At 40.2% G+C, this 18,556-nt stretch overlaps 4 protein-coding genes across 13 annotated transcripts; 3 read left to right on the forward strand and 1 right to left on the reverse strand.

The window, feature by feature from the left end:
- Window positions 1-55: 55 nt before the first annotated feature.
- LOC115764575 (NAD kinase-like) lies at window positions 56-12,387 on the reverse strand. 9 transcript variants are annotated; one of them, XM_030707713.1, is made up of 7 exons: window positions 12,180-12,355; window positions 10,697-11,014; window positions 9,995-10,574; window positions 9,666-9,940; window positions 2,472-2,849; window positions 885-1,545; window positions 56-821 (listed from the first exon to the last, which is right to left on the reverse strand). In XM_030707713.1, the coding sequence occupies exons 1-7, from the start codon at window positions 12,338-12,340 to the stop codon at window positions 534-536; spliced, it is 2,661 nt and encodes an 886-aa protein (XP_030563573.1). In that variant the 5' UTR covers window positions 12,341-12,355; the 3' UTR covers window positions 56-533. The 9 variants fall into 9 exon arrangements, with proteins under 9 accessions (XP_030563573.1, XP_030563574.1, XP_030563575.1 ...); XM_030707714.1 differs by lacking the exon at window positions 12,180-12,355 and adding an exon at window positions 11,544-11,729; XM_030707715.1 differs by lacking the exon at window positions 12,180-12,355 and adding an exon at window positions 11,078-11,194.
- Window positions 12,388-13,383: 996 nt separating this feature from the next.
- On the forward strand, window positions 13,384-14,762 carry LOC115764576 (grpE protein homolog, mitochondrial). The gene is made up of 3 exons (XM_030707723.1): window positions 13,384-13,584; window positions 13,693-14,029; window positions 14,098-14,762. The coding sequence occupies exons 1-3, from the start codon at window positions 13,499-13,501 to the stop codon at window positions 14,356-14,358; spliced, it is 684 nt and encodes a 227-aa protein (XP_030563583.1). The 5' UTR covers window positions 13,384-13,498; the 3' UTR covers window positions 14,359-14,762.
- Window positions 14,763-15,117: 355 nt separating this feature from the next.
- Window positions 15,118-16,385, forward strand: LOC115764530. The gene has a single exon (XM_030707628.1). It carries the CDS (start codon window positions 15,123-15,125, stop codon window positions 16,290-16,292), a length of 1,170 nt encoding a protein of 389 aa, XP_030563488.1. The 5' UTR covers window positions 15,118-15,122; the 3' UTR covers window positions 16,293-16,385.
- Window positions 16,386-17,120: 735 nt separating this feature from the next.
- On the forward strand, window positions 17,121-18,427 carry LOC115764504 (zinc finger protein 572-like). 2 transcript variants are annotated; one of them, XM_030707595.1, is made up of 3 exons: window positions 17,121-17,483; window positions 17,559-17,745; window positions 17,812-18,427. In XM_030707595.1, exons 1-3 carry the CDS (start codon window positions 17,165-17,167, stop codon window positions 18,416-18,418), a joined length of 1,113 nt encoding a protein of 370 aa, XP_030563455.1. In that variant the 5' UTR covers window positions 17,121-17,164; the 3' UTR covers window positions 18,419-18,427. The 2 variants fall into 2 exon arrangements, with proteins under 2 accessions (XP_030563455.1, XP_030563454.1); XM_030707594.1 differs by having other exon boundaries at window positions 17,121-17,745.
- Window positions 18,428-18,556: the final 129 nt, after the last annotated feature.

An 18,556-nucleotide genomic window follows, 5' to 3' on the forward strand; every position in this document is an offset into this window, starting at 1 on the left:
GCATTTACTTTGAGGGTCCTGTAAGTTAAAGTGCTTTACGCTGTTGTTGTGTCTATTTGTTTGATTGTATCTTTATTTCTAAATTTGACACCAATTAGTGGACATAGATACACTCTACGAATTTTAGAGCGAGGGGTTTAGTATGTGCTAACTTAATGAGATTATACATTTCAATATAACATTCTTCAATTAGAGATAAATGTTAGGTGAATTTGGTTTTAGTAAATAAAATAATTTATTACTAGTACAAAATATACACACACACAGTTTTAACATTTTCGCGGCATTTTGCGTGAATTTGATCTTAAGACCTACACTTAAACTGATTTGTTCTTCAAGAAATACAAATTTTCCTAGTATAAAATAGAGAAATAACGTTTAACTCAACCAAATATATTTTGTACAATAGAACGGAGTATTTTTCTAGCTAGAAACTTTAAATGTTTACAAATTGCACACGATCAAACTCTATATACTAAACCACTACAGTTGGGCACTTTAAGAACTGCAAACAGCTAGATTGCGGTTGAGCACTACGAATCTTGGATTTTAAGATTGTCAAACTCATCAAGCGTGTCCTCCGAACCGGACGCTGTCAAATCCGAAAGTTCGTCAAGACACTTTTGACGCTTACGCACATTCCAATGCAGACCCTCCGCCAGTGAGTCGAACCAATCGGATATTTGATCCTGTGCGCAAATGCTTGGGACCGGGTATATAGAAGTTGTCACTCGCAGGCTGTCACCATGATTCAACTCCTGATCATTTCGTCCATCAAAAGATACGCGAGATGTGTTCCTGCTGTCCGGTGATATTGATATCTGGGGCAAACAAACAAACAATTTAGGCTCAAGTAAGGCATATTCAATAAAATATCAATTCACCTTCAGTTCAACACCAGCTGGCACAACAATTGGCCTAAAACTTAGTGAATGGGGACAAATGGGTGTCACCAATATGGCTGGCACAGATGGATGTATCATAGATGCGCCAGCGGCTGCCGCATAAGCTGTACTGCCCGTGGGCGTAGACACAATCAATCCATCGCCCTGCACGGATGTAATGTATTTTCCATCTAAGAATATATCAATGTTGCTCAAATAAGGCGACGGTCCCCGATTAATGACCACCTCGTTCAACACAAGAATACTGTTGTTGGCAGACGACTGTCCTGAATATGAACTGCAGTTGTTGTTGCTGAATGTCGGGTCATCCACTGCACTGTAATTGTGCAACCGCAGACTAGGCTTCAGCAGATTATTGCTTACTTGCTGCAGAGAATCCCAGTGCCGTTCGCCTTTGCGATGAATTGAACAACGCAGACGACTGCGTAACGTGAGCGCAGCATGACCTTCCAGCACATTGGTCACTTGATCCTGAAAGTTATCACACTGAAAGGGGGTCAGAAAACCCAGCGAGCCGAGATAGAATGCCATAACTGGTGGCACCGATTGTTGAAACAGCTGTGAAGCATACAGGAGCGTGCCATCGCCTCCAAGGCAGACGATAAAATCAATGCGATCGGTGAGATCGTCGCGCCCATCTCTGTTAGTCGCAAAATAAAAATAAAAGAAACATGATCGTTAGCATAGTTATCAATTAAGGATACCACTACTGCTACAACTTTTTTCATGCCCTGAACCCATTCAAAATTGGTAAAAGGGTTATATTGTATTTGTGAAAATGTATGTCACAGACACGCAGAAGGAAGCATCTCCGACCCCATAAAGTGTATATATTCTAGATCAGCATCAATAGCCGAGTTGATCTAGCCATGTCCGTCTGTCTGTCCTTCCGCCCGTATGTATGAATGAAAGGATATCAGAACCTGTAAGGGCCATACACTTGAAAGTAATCGATAAAAAGTATATCGAAATCCTGTTTTTTGATCAAATTTGCTAAACAATAGGAGCTAGAGCCACCAAACTTTACATGTAACATCTGGAATAGTATATATGTATATAAATAGCCATCACCACCAATTTATATTGCCCAATTTATATTGCCCACCAACATATTACACAATTTAAAATCAATTGACTTTTTGGGAATACACAAATATTTTATAGTAAAATAAGATCTACTGTTGAAAATTTCATCAAGATCCGTAAAGAAACTGTGTTTTGGGTGGCCTCGTGCTTGCGGCAGCTAGCGCAAATTGAATGAATTTCTGTACACAGTTACACACATACAAATATATGCGCGTCTTTATTGAACTCTATCAACGGCATCGCAATTGCGAGTGTATTGTTTCCTGTGCTGCTTTTTTAATTCGATTTTTTCTTATTGAAATTCAAGTATTGGCTGTTGAGTAGAATCGGGGATGGTACTAACTATTTTTTTTATTACTGCTAAAAAAAACGTGGGCTTAGCGCGACCTGCATTTGGTGTTGGGATAAGAGGGTTCAGTGTATCCCCTAGTCGGTAGCTCCCGACTAGAGCTTCTTAGTTGTTTAATTACTTGTACTTACTTAAAGGTTACCAACTTTTCTCGCAGTGCTAGAAAACGTGAACGCACTCCACTGTAATACTCATGAACCTGTCGAAATTTAGCACTCTCTTGCTCCAGTTTGACATCGTCGCGCAGCAACTTGTCCTCCAGCACAGCAGACTCTACCCAGACCACCATATTTTTCTCCTGCACCAGCCATTCGACTAGCTGCACGAACGGCAGCAGCACTTGGGAGTCTTTCTTCTTAATCACGAGGACAGTGAGTGGTGGCTTGTACCAGGTCAGCCGCTGACTGGCGGGATCTTGTATTTGCATTACCATAGCGGAGTTCTTCATAATGCGACCGCATGGTCCAAACTGCTGGAATGGCGAAGGTGCGTTCAGGCTGCGAGTACGCCTGCAACAGATATGTAAGACATGTGCACAATTTAAAACGAATTAAGGTTAACCTCAAAGTGCGCGCCTCGGATTTCGACGACGCAGGCTCTGTGTTGGCGTCTGAAGACTCAAGGTTTTGACCCTGAACTTGATTTATATGCTCAGAAACTAGGCCAAAGCGCAACGACGCAAGTCCCAATTTCTTATTCTGCATGGTTAACAACGACTAAGATGTTTAATTATGCAATGCGTTTATTTATGCAATCTTTTTTGCCACCTAATAGCTATGAAACGGTTTGTTTTCTGTCAACTTCTAAATAAAATACAAAAACTTGTTGAAAATTTCGTGACTACTCGCAGTTTTGTGCGAATCGTTCGAAGGTTACAAAATCACTGACTGACCAAAACATTTTTTGGGAGTAAAGGTTTTGTGATTTCATTACAGAAGTGATGCCAGACAGTCGAAGAAACTCGTTTAGTCTTGAATCGCAACAAACGGGAATTGCACGCTCGTTGGCAAGAGCACAGACAGAGAGAGAGAGAGAGAGAGAGAGAGAGAGCGAGTAAGAGTGAGAGAGAGTGAGTGAGAGTGAGAGAGAGTGAGAGAGCACTGGCACTTGGCTAATTGTTTGTGGATGATCCCTGCATTTGTCAACAAACAGACAAAACGGCACAATAGAAGATTTGTGTGCGGCGATATATTGCTCCACAGCTTCCCCCCATATAACGGCTGTTTCTGTGTTGTGTTGCGGTCCATTAAATTGCCTTAAATTCGTCGCCCATTCTGAACTTTCTATTTCTCGTACCCAATCAATACTTACACATTTATAAAATTCCGCGTCAGACCACGTCCATTAAAGCTCTACGCGTACCAATAAACTATATCAGACTAATTGAAATAATTGAAAAGTAGGAAGGCAGGCCTTAAACTGATAGAGCCCATGTACAGTGTGACGTTTTGATTTTTTGCGTTGATAAAAATATTGTATATATCATGAGAAGAAAAACGGCATTTATATTTGTGCACATTTTTCAAAACCTGTATTCACTTTTTGTTTGTTTAGTTATTTTGTTTTTTTTTTTTTTTTTTATGTTTAAAAATGCATTTTAGGTGTGGCACCACAGTGCGGAGCACCATGACTGGCATTAAGCCGCAACACACTGGCTTTTAAAAATCTGTCTAGCAATTTCACTAGAGTCTTAATTAAGGGCTGTCCTCTGTCGTTCGCTTAGCAAACTGTGAATGTTCGGACACACATGCAAATCGAAGGTTAATCTTTTGACCCGCTGCACCTTTGGAGCCCGCCATCGGCTTTATTTGAGTAGTCGATATGCGACTTGGTGGTGTTTTATTTATGAATTGCGCCTCGCACAAGCTGGCACCATATGAATTAATTGCTATTGGACGAAGACAATTCAATGCCTAGACTTTTTCTAAACAAATCGTCAATAAATATAGTAGCTGGTGGCCAAAACAAAAAACTTTTATGCCCGCATACAGATCAAAAAGTGGTTTGGTTGCTTCAAATTAATCGGCTTTAATTGACACGCGGCGCCATCATAGCATATGTCTGGGTCTGGGGTCTGGCTTTTCGAGGTGTTAGAGCAAACTCGTTTTCAAATGCCGCAAAAAAAGAAGGTGATAAATATTCATAAAAATATACATACATCTGTGCAGAAGGGTCAAGGACTTTACGGCTGTTAGGATCTAGACTGTTAACTAAAAATCTAATTAGATTGTAGGCAAAAATAATTCAAAACTCTATGGGCCTGCGTCGAAATTTTGTTCAATTCTAGCGCAGATTTGGTTTTAAGTTTAAACGAAACCCGCATTCAAATGCAGAGATTCAGTTTCTGTTTGAAATTCAGATTAATTTATACTTTCTGGCACAGTTGCCCTTGAAAAGCGTTGATCGAAACCACAAATAAGAGTTCCTAACTATATACATACTTATATTGTTATACAAATTAAAAACAAACCCATCAAAACGGTTTAAGTAAACAGCTGATAACAAAATCAGGTCCGTCATGCTGATACTACTATTGTGAGCTTGAGTATGTTTTATTGTAGAGTATTTGTAATCAAGGTGAACAAAAAAATGAACAAGCTTACAAGGTTCGATGCACTTTATTAGTTTATTATACTTAACTTTCTAAATTGCCTTCAAAAGGGCAGCATAAGGTTTTTTACTAAGAACTTTTAATCTAGCAATGAATGCTTGATAATGTATGGTGTTGTTTCTTCCTCTTGCTCTTCACGACTGACAATTTATTGATAGTCTCTCGATGTTTTTGGTTTATTTTGTTTGAGCCTAATTTGTATGTTTTCTTTTGAGATTACTTGTCGTTACTTACGGCCAAGTGCCGGAGCGTCGGCGACGCGTCGTGCTCGTAAAATAGCTGCTATCATCATCCAATCTGTCCAGCGCTTTATTTTGATGGTCTTTGGCTGCGTTTTCCTTAACCCTGCTGGCTGCCGCACTTGTATTATTGGCATCGTATACCTTGTAATAGCTGCCGCTTTTGGACACGCGCTGACGATGCTGGTTGCCGCTCTGGCGGATCAGCAGTTCGTTGTAGTGGGTCAACTGTTGCTGCTGACTGCTTCCATGGGCACCGCACCAAGCGAGTCCATAGTGCCAACGCTCTTCCAGTCGATTCTGGTGCAGAGTGGCCAAATCAATGTCCGAACGACAGGCCATGGATCAGTGGCAATTGGTTCACTTCACAAGCGATGAAAGTTACAAATCAATGCCCAGATTTTAATACGAATTGTTTCGATTTTTAGCACATTGTAACATCTAATTCAGCTAGAATGGTTAATTAAGTAAGCTTAACGTTTACTTGGCATTGTTAACTCCTAGCCCAGCGACTTGAGACGACCCTGAGTTGGTTTTCAGCTGGTTTTCGCTCAACACATTTGAACAGTCTTAACCTTGCCCCCTTCTTCGAAAGGTGTTAAACTTCGTTAACTCAAGCCATAAAAACCACGCATTTAATGTTGAGTCAGTCAGACAGCGTGCCGAATATTCAAATTGGCGAGGAAATGTTAAGAAATGTGAATTATAAAACTCCGAATGTTTATTAAACGAAAGTATCATATATAAACATTCGTTATATCTTGCTACTTGGCAACAGGTTTATAGAACAAAATAACAACAATCGTTGACGCCAAGCTTGTTGTTGTTTTTGCTTACGTACCCATCTCCGACCTGCTCCTAGTTCCGGCTGTGACGTCAACTAATTGCCATAAGCATTTGCATAGAAATTCCAATAAGCACGCAAACTGAGCAGAAGGGAAAAAGGAGCAAGCCAGAGAGCTGCCTCCTGAGCTTGAGTTGTCATTAGTCAGCAGCCTTAATGGATGTGTTAAAGGACGAGCAGACATGTCGTTATATGTAATTATTTGAAATCCGAATAGTATGACAACTACGTAGATATTATATCCACAAATAGACACGTCTTTGATATATTGTTATAACTTGGTCAACTCTGAACATTTAGAAAATATCCAAATGAGTAGGAAAAAGACTGACTACATCTTCGTTTTATCATGCCTGTGGCGTTACTTTGGTGAAAGTTTTACGAGTTCAGTTCCATTAAAGTATCAGGAAGTAATTTACAGACGTTTGTAAAATAAAATGATAAATTACAATAATAATAAATACATGTATATATGTACTTGAGTGAGCTTGTGAACAAAGAAAACACCCCATTGCCACAATAGCCAAGCGAATTTTTGTAACGATTTACTTAACAAGGAAACGTTTCAAAAACAAAACAAGTAATCAATTGTAAGCAAAAGGCCATGTCAACAAATGGACTAGACGAGCCCAAGACTCAGGTGGTTATCATTGGCTGGATCGAGGCCTCGCCGATTCTTTCATACTAACGATTAGCAAGAGTGGCACATTTAAACGTGTAAGCGGTCAATGGGAAATGCCAAGTCACGTTAAGCTAGAAAAGCATTTTAACAAAAAAGTCATCTAATTACATGTTATATAAGATGGCGTATTAAGCACACGAAACTTTAAGCCCGAGCTTCAAGCAAAGCCAACGACCGACAGAGAGTAAGAGAGAGTGAATACGCGGCACAGAAATACAACAACATTGATAAAGGTTCAGAGAGAGAGAGAGATACAAAGAGAGAGAAAAAGAGAGCACGCCGCGCACCGACCTCACCAAACACGACCGAGCTGTCCAGTGAACGAGCGATAACTGAACTGAACTGAAACACCAAAAAGATGATTAAATTGTAAATCTTTGTGCGATTTGAATATAAAAGTTTACGGTCGTTTCCAAGCGTCGCGCAGCGCTGCCCAGCGATCGATCAGGTTGTAAACAACAGCTGAGCGCTGCGAGCACGCATCGTCGTATAATCTACGGAGACCGAGAGAGAGAGAGAGAGAGAGACCGAGAGAGAGAGAGAGAGAGCGAGAGAGAGAGACTGAGCAAGCGAACAGGTGTTGGAATCTGGTGGCATGTAAAAAAAACGGTAAGCATGTTATGTAAACAACGGTGTAATTGGCAGCTAGTCTTGCCTAATTATTACTCATGTTCAATTCTTATAATCTTCCTCAGTCAAACTTATATGGTTGGCTACTTCTTGATTGGTGCTTCTCCAAAACGTGTGCTTACCAAGAAGTGCTTGTACTAATTAATTGGCTCCTTTAACAGTGTCTTTGCACATAACATGACATGGGTAACATACTGCACTTTGTTACTTACCACCACCAACGCATTTCTCTATCGCTTGCAGTGCCATTGGTCATCAGGCCAGGCCCTGGTGCAGATGATGCGGATCCATTGTTGACATGATTTTGGCGTGTGGTGTTTACATTCAGCAGCTGATTTTCATGTGCATCATAGATGCTGCAATGGGAGTAGACCCTTGGTTTTGCTTCTTCATTCGCACCTGGCACAGACTGCGCAGGTGTCGCCTTAGACGTTGGACTTGGGCATTGGATGTTATAGGACGACATGGTTAACAATCACAAATGGTCGCGGGCCAAACTTTTTTTTGGGCGATCAAGCGCACATACGAAATATTACTGTTTAAGTGCGTTTTTAGCACGGCACTATATTTTCTGCAACTTGAATGTATTTGCGAACGTTCAATTTATCCACCATGCTTTTGAACTTTTTTTGCTGTTGCTGCTGCAGTCGTACTACAAACGTTTGCACCTGTCCGCGTAGCTGGATGAACCTTGTGGCCGAATCTTATTTGCGTATATTCGCATAAGTGCATCAGTAGTAATTAGCAAAGTTTCATTGGTGCAATTTCAGTTATTTATTTATAAACTGAAGTGCATTGTATATGATAGAGTTAATCGAATCGTTTGGAATAAGTTCGATTAACTGGCTCACGAATGAACCAACTAAATCCGATTAAAGCATAACATTTTGCTGCACTGGTTGTAACAGAAAAAACTGTTATCTTTCTTTGTATAACAAGACTAAGAAAACTCCAAGAAATCAGCGAATTGATAAAAACAATCAATCGAAATAAATTGTTGCTTTTAAGCTATTTTAAAAAAAAATTTTTAACATATTGACAAGAATCCCTTGTTTCTTAACATAAAATCGATTATTTACAATTGCTGTTTTTAGAACGACAACTACAACAGCTATTGCTAATATTACATCAACCAATTCGACGGACATATTCGATATGCTAAGATTCGACTATTTTTATCCATTTTCAACATTTTTGAAAGGCGCTTTCAGGGGCTATTTGATATATCGATAGTTCATGTTATAAATTGAATGCAGCCTGAGCGCAATAACTGGACTGCTACAACACTCATTTCAGTTATTTTTTGAATAAACTTATATTTGTTGCTTACCGAAACTGATTTCGCTTGTCGAACAAACTACCCACTAGTGTATTTTTCATTGTTTCTGTGGTCCTGCAAGGTGGCGTTGCTGCTTCATCTTTAAGAATTTGTCTCGCTCGCTCCATGTCTCGTACATTCATTGCTAAACTTTACTTTAATTAACAAAAAATACAATTAACTTATACATTCACGCACAAACACACAACCGTACTCTGGCACCGTTCGGAGTCTACTATTGCATACACCTATAATCCAAGATTTTATGCATTTCATAACTAGATAAGCACGCACACCTGTCACGATGCTTACGGACACAAGCACAGAATCACACGAATACGCATTTTGATATTCATTCGCACACCTTGAATTTGTTAACAAAAAAGGCAAAAGCAATAAACAGACAACATGAAACAATGGCAACAAAAATAAAATAAAATTAAAGCATGTAACTCGTCGCACATCTCATGTACGGCCTGAGGGCACATTTTCTAAACTGGAAACGGCAATAACGGCGTCACTTTCAGTTTCGTTTGCTAAGCAAATAGCCTTCCAACGACGTTCGATAAGCCTAAATGAGTATTATCGGAACTGCGAATAACTTGGGTAAGGCAGTGCAAACAGTTTAAACCGAGGTGAGCAACATGTAACCAACAAGTGGCCATGCATACAAGTAATAAGTACTTATATACAAATATATTTCAACTAAAATCTCTGTGGCCACCTAACCTACTTGAGTTTGTAGCCGCAGGCTGAGCCTTAGCGTATTAACACCAACTGCTAGTAGAGAAAAACTATGTTTTAATTGCCTATGCAACATTGGTAATAAAGTATTCGAGTTACACAACTAAGACTATCAAAAAAATTACAATATGTTAAACTAATACACTACACGCATTCATGCAGCGTTTGCATAGTTTGACTACGGCGAGAGCTTTCAACGTGGCACACTTATATATCCCCAATGGAGAATTCTTAAACTTACGAACTATACATCATACATTTTTGTGTTTTCAATCTCATCGAATGTGTCTTCCGATCCGGATGCCGTTAAGTCTGACAATTCATCAAGACACTTCTGGCGCTTGCGTACATTCCAGTGCAGTCCATCGGCCAGCGAGGCAAACCAGTCGGATATTTGATCTTGGGCGCAAATGCTGGGCACTGGATAAATTGAGGTTGTCACGCGCAGACTATCGCCGTGAAAGAGCTCCTGACGATTTCGGCCATCGAAGCTTACCCAAGAAGTATTGCGACTCTCAGGTGAAACGGAAATCTATGGAGCATATGCTTTAAGTTAGGTTTGGCAATAGGTTTTAAGAGTACTTGCTTTCAATTCAACACCTGCGGGCACCACAATTGGTCTGAAACTTAGTGAATGCGGGCAAATCGGCGTCACCATAATAGCCGGCACAGAAGGATGTATCATGGAGGCACCAGCAGCTACCGCATACGCTGTGCTGCCCGTGGGCGAGGACACAATTAAGCCATCGCCCTGTACTGATGTAATGTACTTGCCATCCAAAAACAGATCAATATTGCTTAAATAGGGCGATGGGCCCCGATCGATGACCACCTCGTTCAGTACTAATATTGTATTAGCCAAGGGGGACATGGGTGCAAACGCATCCATAGCATGGTTGAACTCGTGTCGCTTTTCGCTTCTTCGATGCATCACACAGCGCAGTCGACTGCGCAATGTAAGCGCCGCATGACCTTCAAGAACGCTGGTAAGTTGTTCTTGAAAATTATCAAAACGAAAAGGTGTCAAAAAGCCCAAGGATCCTAAATGGAAGGCCATAACTGGTGGCACCGATTGCTGAAACAGTAGAGAGGCATATAACAGAGTTCCATCACCACCAAGGCAGACAATAAAATCAATTCGATCGGTAAGATCATCCCGTCCATCTCTGTGGTAGAAGAAGCAAAATGGTTATTATATAGAAAAATATTGTGCTAGAAAACGTTGGCACGAAACATTGTGAGTTTATGTAAATGTTAATTAGAAAAGGTTATAAAATCAAATTCTTACTTAAACGTCACCAGCTTGTCGCGAATGGCTCGAAATTGAACGTCCTCGTTGAGTAAAGCATCGTCTAGTACTGCAGACTCCACCCAGACGACCATATTCTTCTCCTGCAGCAACCAAAGGACCAGCTGCACAAACGGTGTCAACACGGAAGCATCGCTGACTTTCTTTATGACCAGAACAGTTAGTGGTGGCTTGTACCAGGTCAGCCGTTGACTGGCGGGATCCTGGATTTGCATTACCACTGCTGAGTTTTTCATGATACGTCCACATGGTCCAAACTGCTGAAAGGGTGACGGCGCGTTTAAGCTGCGTGTACGCCTAGAAAGGATTAGTCATTAATTAAAATCAGATAAGAAGATTTTCAATCCTCTTAAGCTGCACCTTTGTGGCAGGGCTGCCTTCCCTGTTGTGTTTATTGCTATGATAGATCGCATCTCTTGCAGGATTCACTAATTATTTAAGGTGCTTATATTTTCGTTTGATTTAAGCCCAAAGCGTACAGCACGAGTCGACAAAACGTTCGCAATAAAAACCTAATCAACTCAAGTTTATTTAATGATATGTCAGCGGACATGGCTTTCTTTTAATGGTTATCGCAGCTGCAGCTCAAGCCGTAAAATTGACTATTATGACCACAGACAACAACAGTGGAACGATCACTGTAAATGGGAATGTGAATTCCGTAATGCAAAGCAACTTATATTGATTTCAGAGCGCAAACTCCGGCAACCGGGACAGTAAACAATTACCGCGGGCAAATGAGCCAACCCTGGTGTCAGACAGCTTGGAGTTTTTAATAAAGTAATAACTGCAAATTGCGCGCGTTTAGCCAGATGATAAAGCTTACCACCACCAGTTGCTGCCCCTGACTCGACTGGACGACTCGTTGCCATCGACCCTATTGCTATCCTTGGTTTCTTGGCTTGCATGATGATGAGGCGATGTTGATTTGTTATGTTTGGGAGTGTTTGGTAATGTTGACATTTTAAGCCTTTTTAGCCGTACAACACTTCTTCAATAAATTTGCCTATGAGTGTGACTGTAGACTGGGACCGGAAAAATACTGATAAAATACACACGCCTGCAAGCTTGTTTCCCAAAAATGTTTAGGAATTTTATTAAAAACATTTTTTACCATTAATATTAATCAGTTTTGATTTTGGTATATTCTAGTTCAAATATTTTAATGGTTAATCATGTTTGAAATAATAATGTTTTTTTCTATAGCAAAGCTGCAATCGTTATCGAGGAAGCAACGAATAGTGTTGCGAAACCGAAAAAAGAAGCCGTTAAAAATTATAAATGGTAGACAAAATTGTTAGAGTAAATGCACTCAATAACCAAAATAATAATTGGATAACAATAACAGCGAAATATGCATATGTACATATGCTTAGTTGTTTAATATTCAGTGTGTCAAAAATGCGTTTGTATATCTTATACTATTTATAGTATCTTTTTAAGTTGTTCTCTGTTTGCTTACCGAAATTGTTTTCGTCTCTCATTCAAATCCAAGGCGACTGCTTTTCTCAGCGGCTTCGGAGAATTCTCAGGTGACGCTATTGCTGCGCCGAGAGGTTCATCCTCGACAGATATTGAATTGGCAGCCATTTGCAGAGCTAATTGTATATCCTCGTCACGCATTTAAACAGGATACCTATTTGTTTTATTAACACTACAAATGTTTCTTTCAACTGCACTGATACAGTGTTCAATTTCAACTAAATGGGATTCTATGCCTTAACTTCTAAAATATATACAACACATGCATACAACTTGTATTTACATACGTACGTAAATATACACAGACATGGATACATTGTTCGCGTACATGCATGTATATATCTATGTATGTATGTATATTGTAAGATACTCTATTGAATAAGCACACATTTTCGTACTTTGAATTTTAAAGATTCCTACTCCAAACAATGGTACAACGCTTATTACAAAACAAGTAAGAATTTTCTTTTCGAGAGTACCCTACCTAAAGATACCACGCACATGGTCCTTCCCCAAATAAAAATTTTATAAGCGAATTCCTGGAAATCTTGGCGACAGATCGACTCGGGTGTTTATTCTAATTAAAAATGTTATATTTGCATGCATATTTATAATAATAGATTATAATGCCCCTTTTTCCTATATTTATGGTTGCTGGGTATGAACAAAATTTGCATTTTTCACAACAGACACTGCATACATTTTGGTACATATATATGTATGTGTGTATGTGTGTATGTATGAGCGTACATGTGTACGCACACTTGTGGGCCTCAACAATTTGCTACAGTTTTGGGCGTGTTTCCGTCCAAGATCTACATGTTAAATATTTTTATGATTTTGTATGATTAATTGCTTTCACCCGGCGGCTTACGCGTATCAAGTGCAGGTGGAACAATTATAAAAACTTCAAGGCAATAACTGCCTTAACTAAACTGCTTTTACGCATAAGTAAAGACCGGTCATTCTCATCACATGGTTTTTAGTGATAACATAAACTTTTGCAGCAATGTTTGTGGAAATTCAGTATTAGTTGCTTTTTTTAACTAACCAACCGATCAACATTCTTTTTAGTCGAAGTTGCCTGGATACGATCATTTGCCTCGAATTTGAATAAACGCTGTCAAACAGAAAAAAAGCTCAACGCTGCGCATAATATACCATTTGAAATTTGGTATTTTGTATATCGATAACAGCTTTCGATTAATCAGCAAGCGCTGCGGCAAAATTTATTCCTGTGAAGTTTTTATTCTAAGAGCTGTGAAAAGTTGCAAAGTTTTTAAGAAAACAAAAACATCAATGGCAACAAAAGCGTCTTTAACATTGCCAATGCTAGCCAATCGCTTGAGCAACATTCGGCCCGTGGCAAGCACAAAACGTTTGAGGTAAGCGCCATTGCTATGTACCGCATGTGTCTCTTTTTTGTGACGTAATTACATATATACGGTTGGACGCACGTTATCATCATGCTTTCGTTTTGTACCAAATCCCAGCAACTTACTGCGCTACTCCCAACCACAATTGCTGCGCGCATATAGCACGGAAAAACAGCAGCAACCAGTGGGTGATGAGACCGCAGCGGCGGAACAAAAAAAGACGCTGTCTCCGGAAATCGAGCGGCTGACGCAAGAACTGGCGGTAGCAAAAGAACAAAACAGCGAGCTTCTAGACAAATACAAGCGTGCGCTGGCTGATAGCGAGAATATGCGCACACGACTAAACAAACAAATTAACGATGCCAAAATCTTTGGCATACAAAGCTTTTGCAAGGATCTACTTGAAGTGGCCGATACACTAGGTCATGCAACTCAAGCAGTACCCAAGGAAAAAGTATGTTATATCTAGCTTATATCCGTAGCTTTACGCTTCCAACTAATGCTTTTGGTTCACATACTTAGCTTAACGGCAATGCTGATCTGAAGAACTTATACGAGGGACTAACTATGACACGCGCCGCGCTTCTACAGGTGTTCAAGCGTCATGGTTTAGAGCCTCTGGATCCCATCAATCAGAAATTTGATCCAAATCTGCACGAGGCATTGTTTCAAAAGGACGACGCTACAGTCGAGGCCAATACAGTTGTAGAGGTTACCAAACTCGGTTACAAATTGCACGAACGATGCATACGCCCCGCTCTAGTGGGCGTGTCGAAATGCTGATAGCGGTTATGCAAGCGGAAATCCTATGTTATGTACTTGCATAAAACACGCCATTTACATAGTATACCTTACATTATTTGCAAATTTGTCTTAGGTGCAAAATTCATGTACGTTACTTGGTAAATACACATAAGTTCCCCTATGTACAGGGAATTTTCTTAAGAGTTGGCAAAATTAAAATTCACTATTAATTTTAGTCAACGATTCCCTAGTTTCTAAGTGCTGTTAGGCCCTTCAGTGTACAACAAATTTTTACCACAGACGTTGTCGCTAGATGGGTAATTTAAGAGCTTTAAAGTTATTAAACTATTTGGTTTGTTTTCAAATTATGTGTTTGAATTAGCTAGGTAATACCTATTCTAATTACTTGTGCAATACATAATAAATGAATAGCATTTTTTTTTATCATATCAACATGCGATTGTTAAAAAAAGACCGAAGAAAGCTGCGTTTATTTTGATCACATAAATCAATGTAAATAAAACCCTATATATGAAATTTATAAAAAGGAACACGTATTTAGGTAATAATGCAGGTACCTACGGAGTCTCGGCGAAAATTCAAAGGAAACTGAGAATTTGTAAGACACAGCAGGTAGAAACTCGTCATCTATGAATTCGAACATTCGTGGAAACAAAATAAAGAAAATTCCACGAAGTTAGGGCGATACACGAATAGAAGAGGAAATAGTTTTCCCAAGGCTTTTTGGAATATGGGACCAGCGATATTTTATTAGTTGTTCATCAAACGTCGAATCGAGCAGAATGTTCGCCCGGTTACTGAAATTCGTCTTGCAGTTGGCCTTGCTGCAGTGCATTAGCGGACGTTTGTCCCTTGGGTCAAAGTTCTACGGGCAACCAAGTGAAATAATTGTAGACAATGACAAGCCCCGGCTGAATTCAAAGCTTCAAAATGCACTTTATTACAATATACCCGTCTATAAACTTATCAATCCGAGCACTGGTAACCCAACAGCGAAAACAACAATGCCGATGGTCGTCAACGAGTATCCCAGTGATTTGCTCCATATTGCCCGGACTAGGCTGGGGCTGAAGCGCATGGACCAGCTGCCCAGCATCAGTGAGCTTGGTAAGCTGCTGGGCACTGGCAACGCCGACGAAACCATAAAATACGTGCGCTTTCTGGTGTCTAATGATCAGGGAATAGAGCTGATGAAGACCTACTTGGAATCGTTCGACTATGAACAAGCCGCTAACGATAACACGCCTCGAGAGAAAGATGACGAAAATGACAATTTTACCAACAATGCTGATATAGATGTTGACTACGATGAGACAACCTCCAAGCTAAATATACCAACAAAAATGAAATCGTCAAATTCGGAATTGGAGGAGGCTAGTTCAATGCAGAGGTTTAATGAATTTATGAAACAATACAGTTCCTGGCCGGGCAGTAGTACAACAGCCAGGCCTTTGTCTTACAAGCGTGTGTTGATGCCACCTGTTCAGCCAACTCAGCAGAGACATGGACCAGCTATGCGTCCCGTACTCGTACGGCAGCCATTACCTTATCACTTTCCCATTCCATTACGCTCCGCATTGATGTCGCAACCCGTGAAGTCTACGTCAGTGTCAACTTTAACCAACAGCGCCACAAATTCAAATCGATCCACACACGATCTGAAACCGCCGCACCTAAACACACCTAAACACGCAGAGATGCCATCAACGGATCACGTGGCGCCGCACGTGCAGCAACTCGCGCAAATGGCCAACATTTCCCCCCAGGTACTGGACCAATTTCTGCAGCAACAGCCCAAGCTGGCCGAGTTGGCCAAGCGACTTAGTCGACTACCCCTGGTGCAGCAGCACAGCCAAACTATTGACTCCCAGTTACTTCTGGCCGTAAAAACAGCCCTGTTCCAAGATGAAAATCTGAAGAGTTTGCTCGGAGCATCGCAGACTTTAAAATAAGCACCTAGCTCCCGTAATAATAAAGCATAATCTAAAGTATATAGTCTGTAGTCTTACTCTAAATAAAAAATACATATAACCCTATTTTAAAACATGTGGCGACACCTCAAAACGCAAAGGCCGTGGAGTTTGTCGGCCAGTGCATTATTAAATGTCGTCTGCTTATTCTAGCGTTGCCTTGCATAACTGTCGCCTAGTAATCTATCGGCGACAATTTACTGTTGAACGCATAACTACTAACCAAATTGTTGTTGAACTTGAGCATGAATGCGTGTTTAACAATTTAAAGAAAATGATGCACCAGACATAAGCGCAGCACTTTGGTAAGATTGTTAATTTACTCTTTGTCCATGAAAAATAGCACCCGAAAGATTTGGTTACTAATCTAACGAGCGTGCATTGGACAGCAAATCATTCCGGCTTAGTTTCCTAAACTAAATTTCAACTTTATTGCTGTTCAGCTTAAGCATGAATGTGTGTTTAACAATTTAATGAAAATGATGCACCAGATATTAGGGCAACACTTTGGTAAGATTGTTAAATTACTCTTTGTCCATGAAAAATAGCACCCGAAAGATTTGGTTACTAAACTAACGAGCGTGCATTGGACAGCAAATCAGTCCAGCATACAAATTTTGTAAAGTTAATTTCAATCTCTAAACACAACCGCGTGGTCGCCGTGAAAAATGTAAATTAAGTAATTTTCTGTTGAATAACATAACATCGTCGACACATTAACATATGTCTGAAATAACGCCAGTCCATGAAATTTATCGATACAATCGATAGTAAATGTAAACTGTTATTGAATTTACCAATTATCAACACTGTTTATAATTCCGGTAACACAAAAATTGTTTATACACATTGTGATGGAAGATATGGATGTGTGCCGAGTTTGTATGGCCAGAGAAAGTGGCCCTTCTGTAAAATTAATAAATATATTTGACTGGAGTCCTGAAGTTGCAGTAATGGAAGACGATATGGGGATAGGCAGCACTAGACTTGATGACATGCTTAACGAATGCACCAACTGCGAAGTCAAGCTTGACGATGAACTACCAAAGAAAATTTGCATGCGCTGCGTTATAGACGCCCAGCAAGCATTTAAGTTTAGGCGCTTGTGCAATCACACTTACCATTTCTTTTGCCAGCTTCTTAGTGAGCGACGGAACACTAGCTCAGAAATGGGTAAGAACGAACACTCGGCGACAATAAGGAGACAAACATCCAATACCGGTGAGGTGCTTGCCACAACCATTGCAGATAGACTTAAGAGCATGGAAACGCGTTGCTTAAAGATGGAGGAAGATGACGGTAAAGAAACCAACGTCAATTTAAGAACACATGATCGACTTGATATCCGCAAAATGGATTTAGGACCCATTAAGCTTGAGAATGAATTGAGAAGCAAGACCATAGAAAACCAGGACACCCAGCAAGGGGAACTGAAGTACGAATTGTGCAAATACACCTAACTATTGACCTTTTTTATATTATCTGTTTATATGTTCCACAGTTGTATGGATGAGCATGGCGGCAAAGCCATGTCAAGTAGTATCGATCGCCCATATAAATGCCCTCACTGCTCAAAGGCCTTTGCTCAAAACCAACATCTCAAGCGACACATCTTTGGACACATGGGTAAACGGCCATATAAGTGCCCTCACTGTCCAAAGGACTTTGCGCAGAGTCACCATCTTAAGCGACACGTCTGCACTCACACAGGTCAACCTTTTAAGTGCCCACACTGTTCAAAGGCCTTTTCTTTAAATCATCTTCTGGCCGAGCACATACGTGTGCATACCGGCGAACGACCATTTAAATGCCCGCACTGTCCGAAATCTTTTACCCAAAATCCCTATCTTACGGCGCATATTCGCAGACACAAGGGCGAACGGCCTTATCAGTGTCCCCAATGTTCAAAGGCTTTTGGATTAAACCACATACTCCAGACACACATCCGCGGACACAAAGGAGAACGTCCTCACCAATGCGCCCATTGTTTGAAGGCATTCACCCAGAAATGTAATCTGAAGATGCACCAAAGGCGATGTCCAGCAACGGGAGCAAATCATACTAAATTAATTGAGAATTTTAGTAACTGTCCTACTGAAACTTTATAAGTATAGCGAATTATAATACTGTGTTGAATTTTAATTTGTCATTCGTACCAAGTTACTTGAAGTAGCGGTTTAAAAATACGTCGGTGATTTTATTATGGTATCGAAAATTGAAATCGAAAATACCAACAATATCGATAT

This window comes from Drosophila novamexicana, unplaced genomic scaffold (genome assembly GCF_003285875.2).
Source record: "Drosophila novamexicana strain 15010-1031.04,08,12 unplaced genomic scaffold, DnovRS2.1 tig00000858-arrow-arrow-pilon, whole genome shotgun sequence".
NCBI classification, from domain to species: Eukaryota; Metazoa; Arthropoda; class Insecta; order Diptera; family Drosophilidae; genus Drosophila; species Drosophila novamexicana.

Coding starts and splice junctions, on each gene's coding strand:
- LOC115764504 (XM_030707594.1), top strand. CDS start 17,165: ATGGAAGATATGGATGTGTGCCGAGTTTGTATGGCCAGAGAAAGTGGC. Junction 17,746..17,811: donor ACCCAGCAAGGGGAACTGAA/GTACGAATTGTG, acceptor TATGTTCCACAG/TTGTATGGATGAGCATGGCG.
- LOC115764575 (XM_030707713.1), bottom strand. CDS start 12,340: ATGCGTGACGAGGATATACAATTAGCTCTGCAAATGGCTGCCAATTCA. Junction 11,015..12,179: donor GAGAGACGAAAACAATTTCG/GTAAGCAAACAG, acceptor AATCCTTTCTAG/GCGTACACGCAGCTTAAACG. Junction 1,546..2,471: donor GAAAAGTTGGTAACCTTTAA/GTAAGTACAAGT, acceptor TGCGACTAACAG/AGATGGGCGCGACGATCTCA.
- LOC115764576 (XM_030707723.1), top strand. CDS start 13,499: ATGGCAACAAAAGCGTCTTTAACATTGCCAATGCTAGCCAATCGCTTG. Junction 13,585..13,692: donor GCAAGCACAAAACGTTTGAG/GTAAGCGCCATT, acceptor ACCAAATCCCAG/CAACTTACTGCGCTACTCCC. Junction 14,030..14,097: donor AAGCAGTACCCAAGGAAAAA/GTATGTTATATC, acceptor TCACATACTTAG/CTTAACGGCAATGCTGATCT.
- LOC115764530 (XM_030707628.1), top strand. CDS start 15,123: ATGTTCGCCCGGTTACTGAAATTCGTCTTGCAGTTGGCCTTGCTGCAG.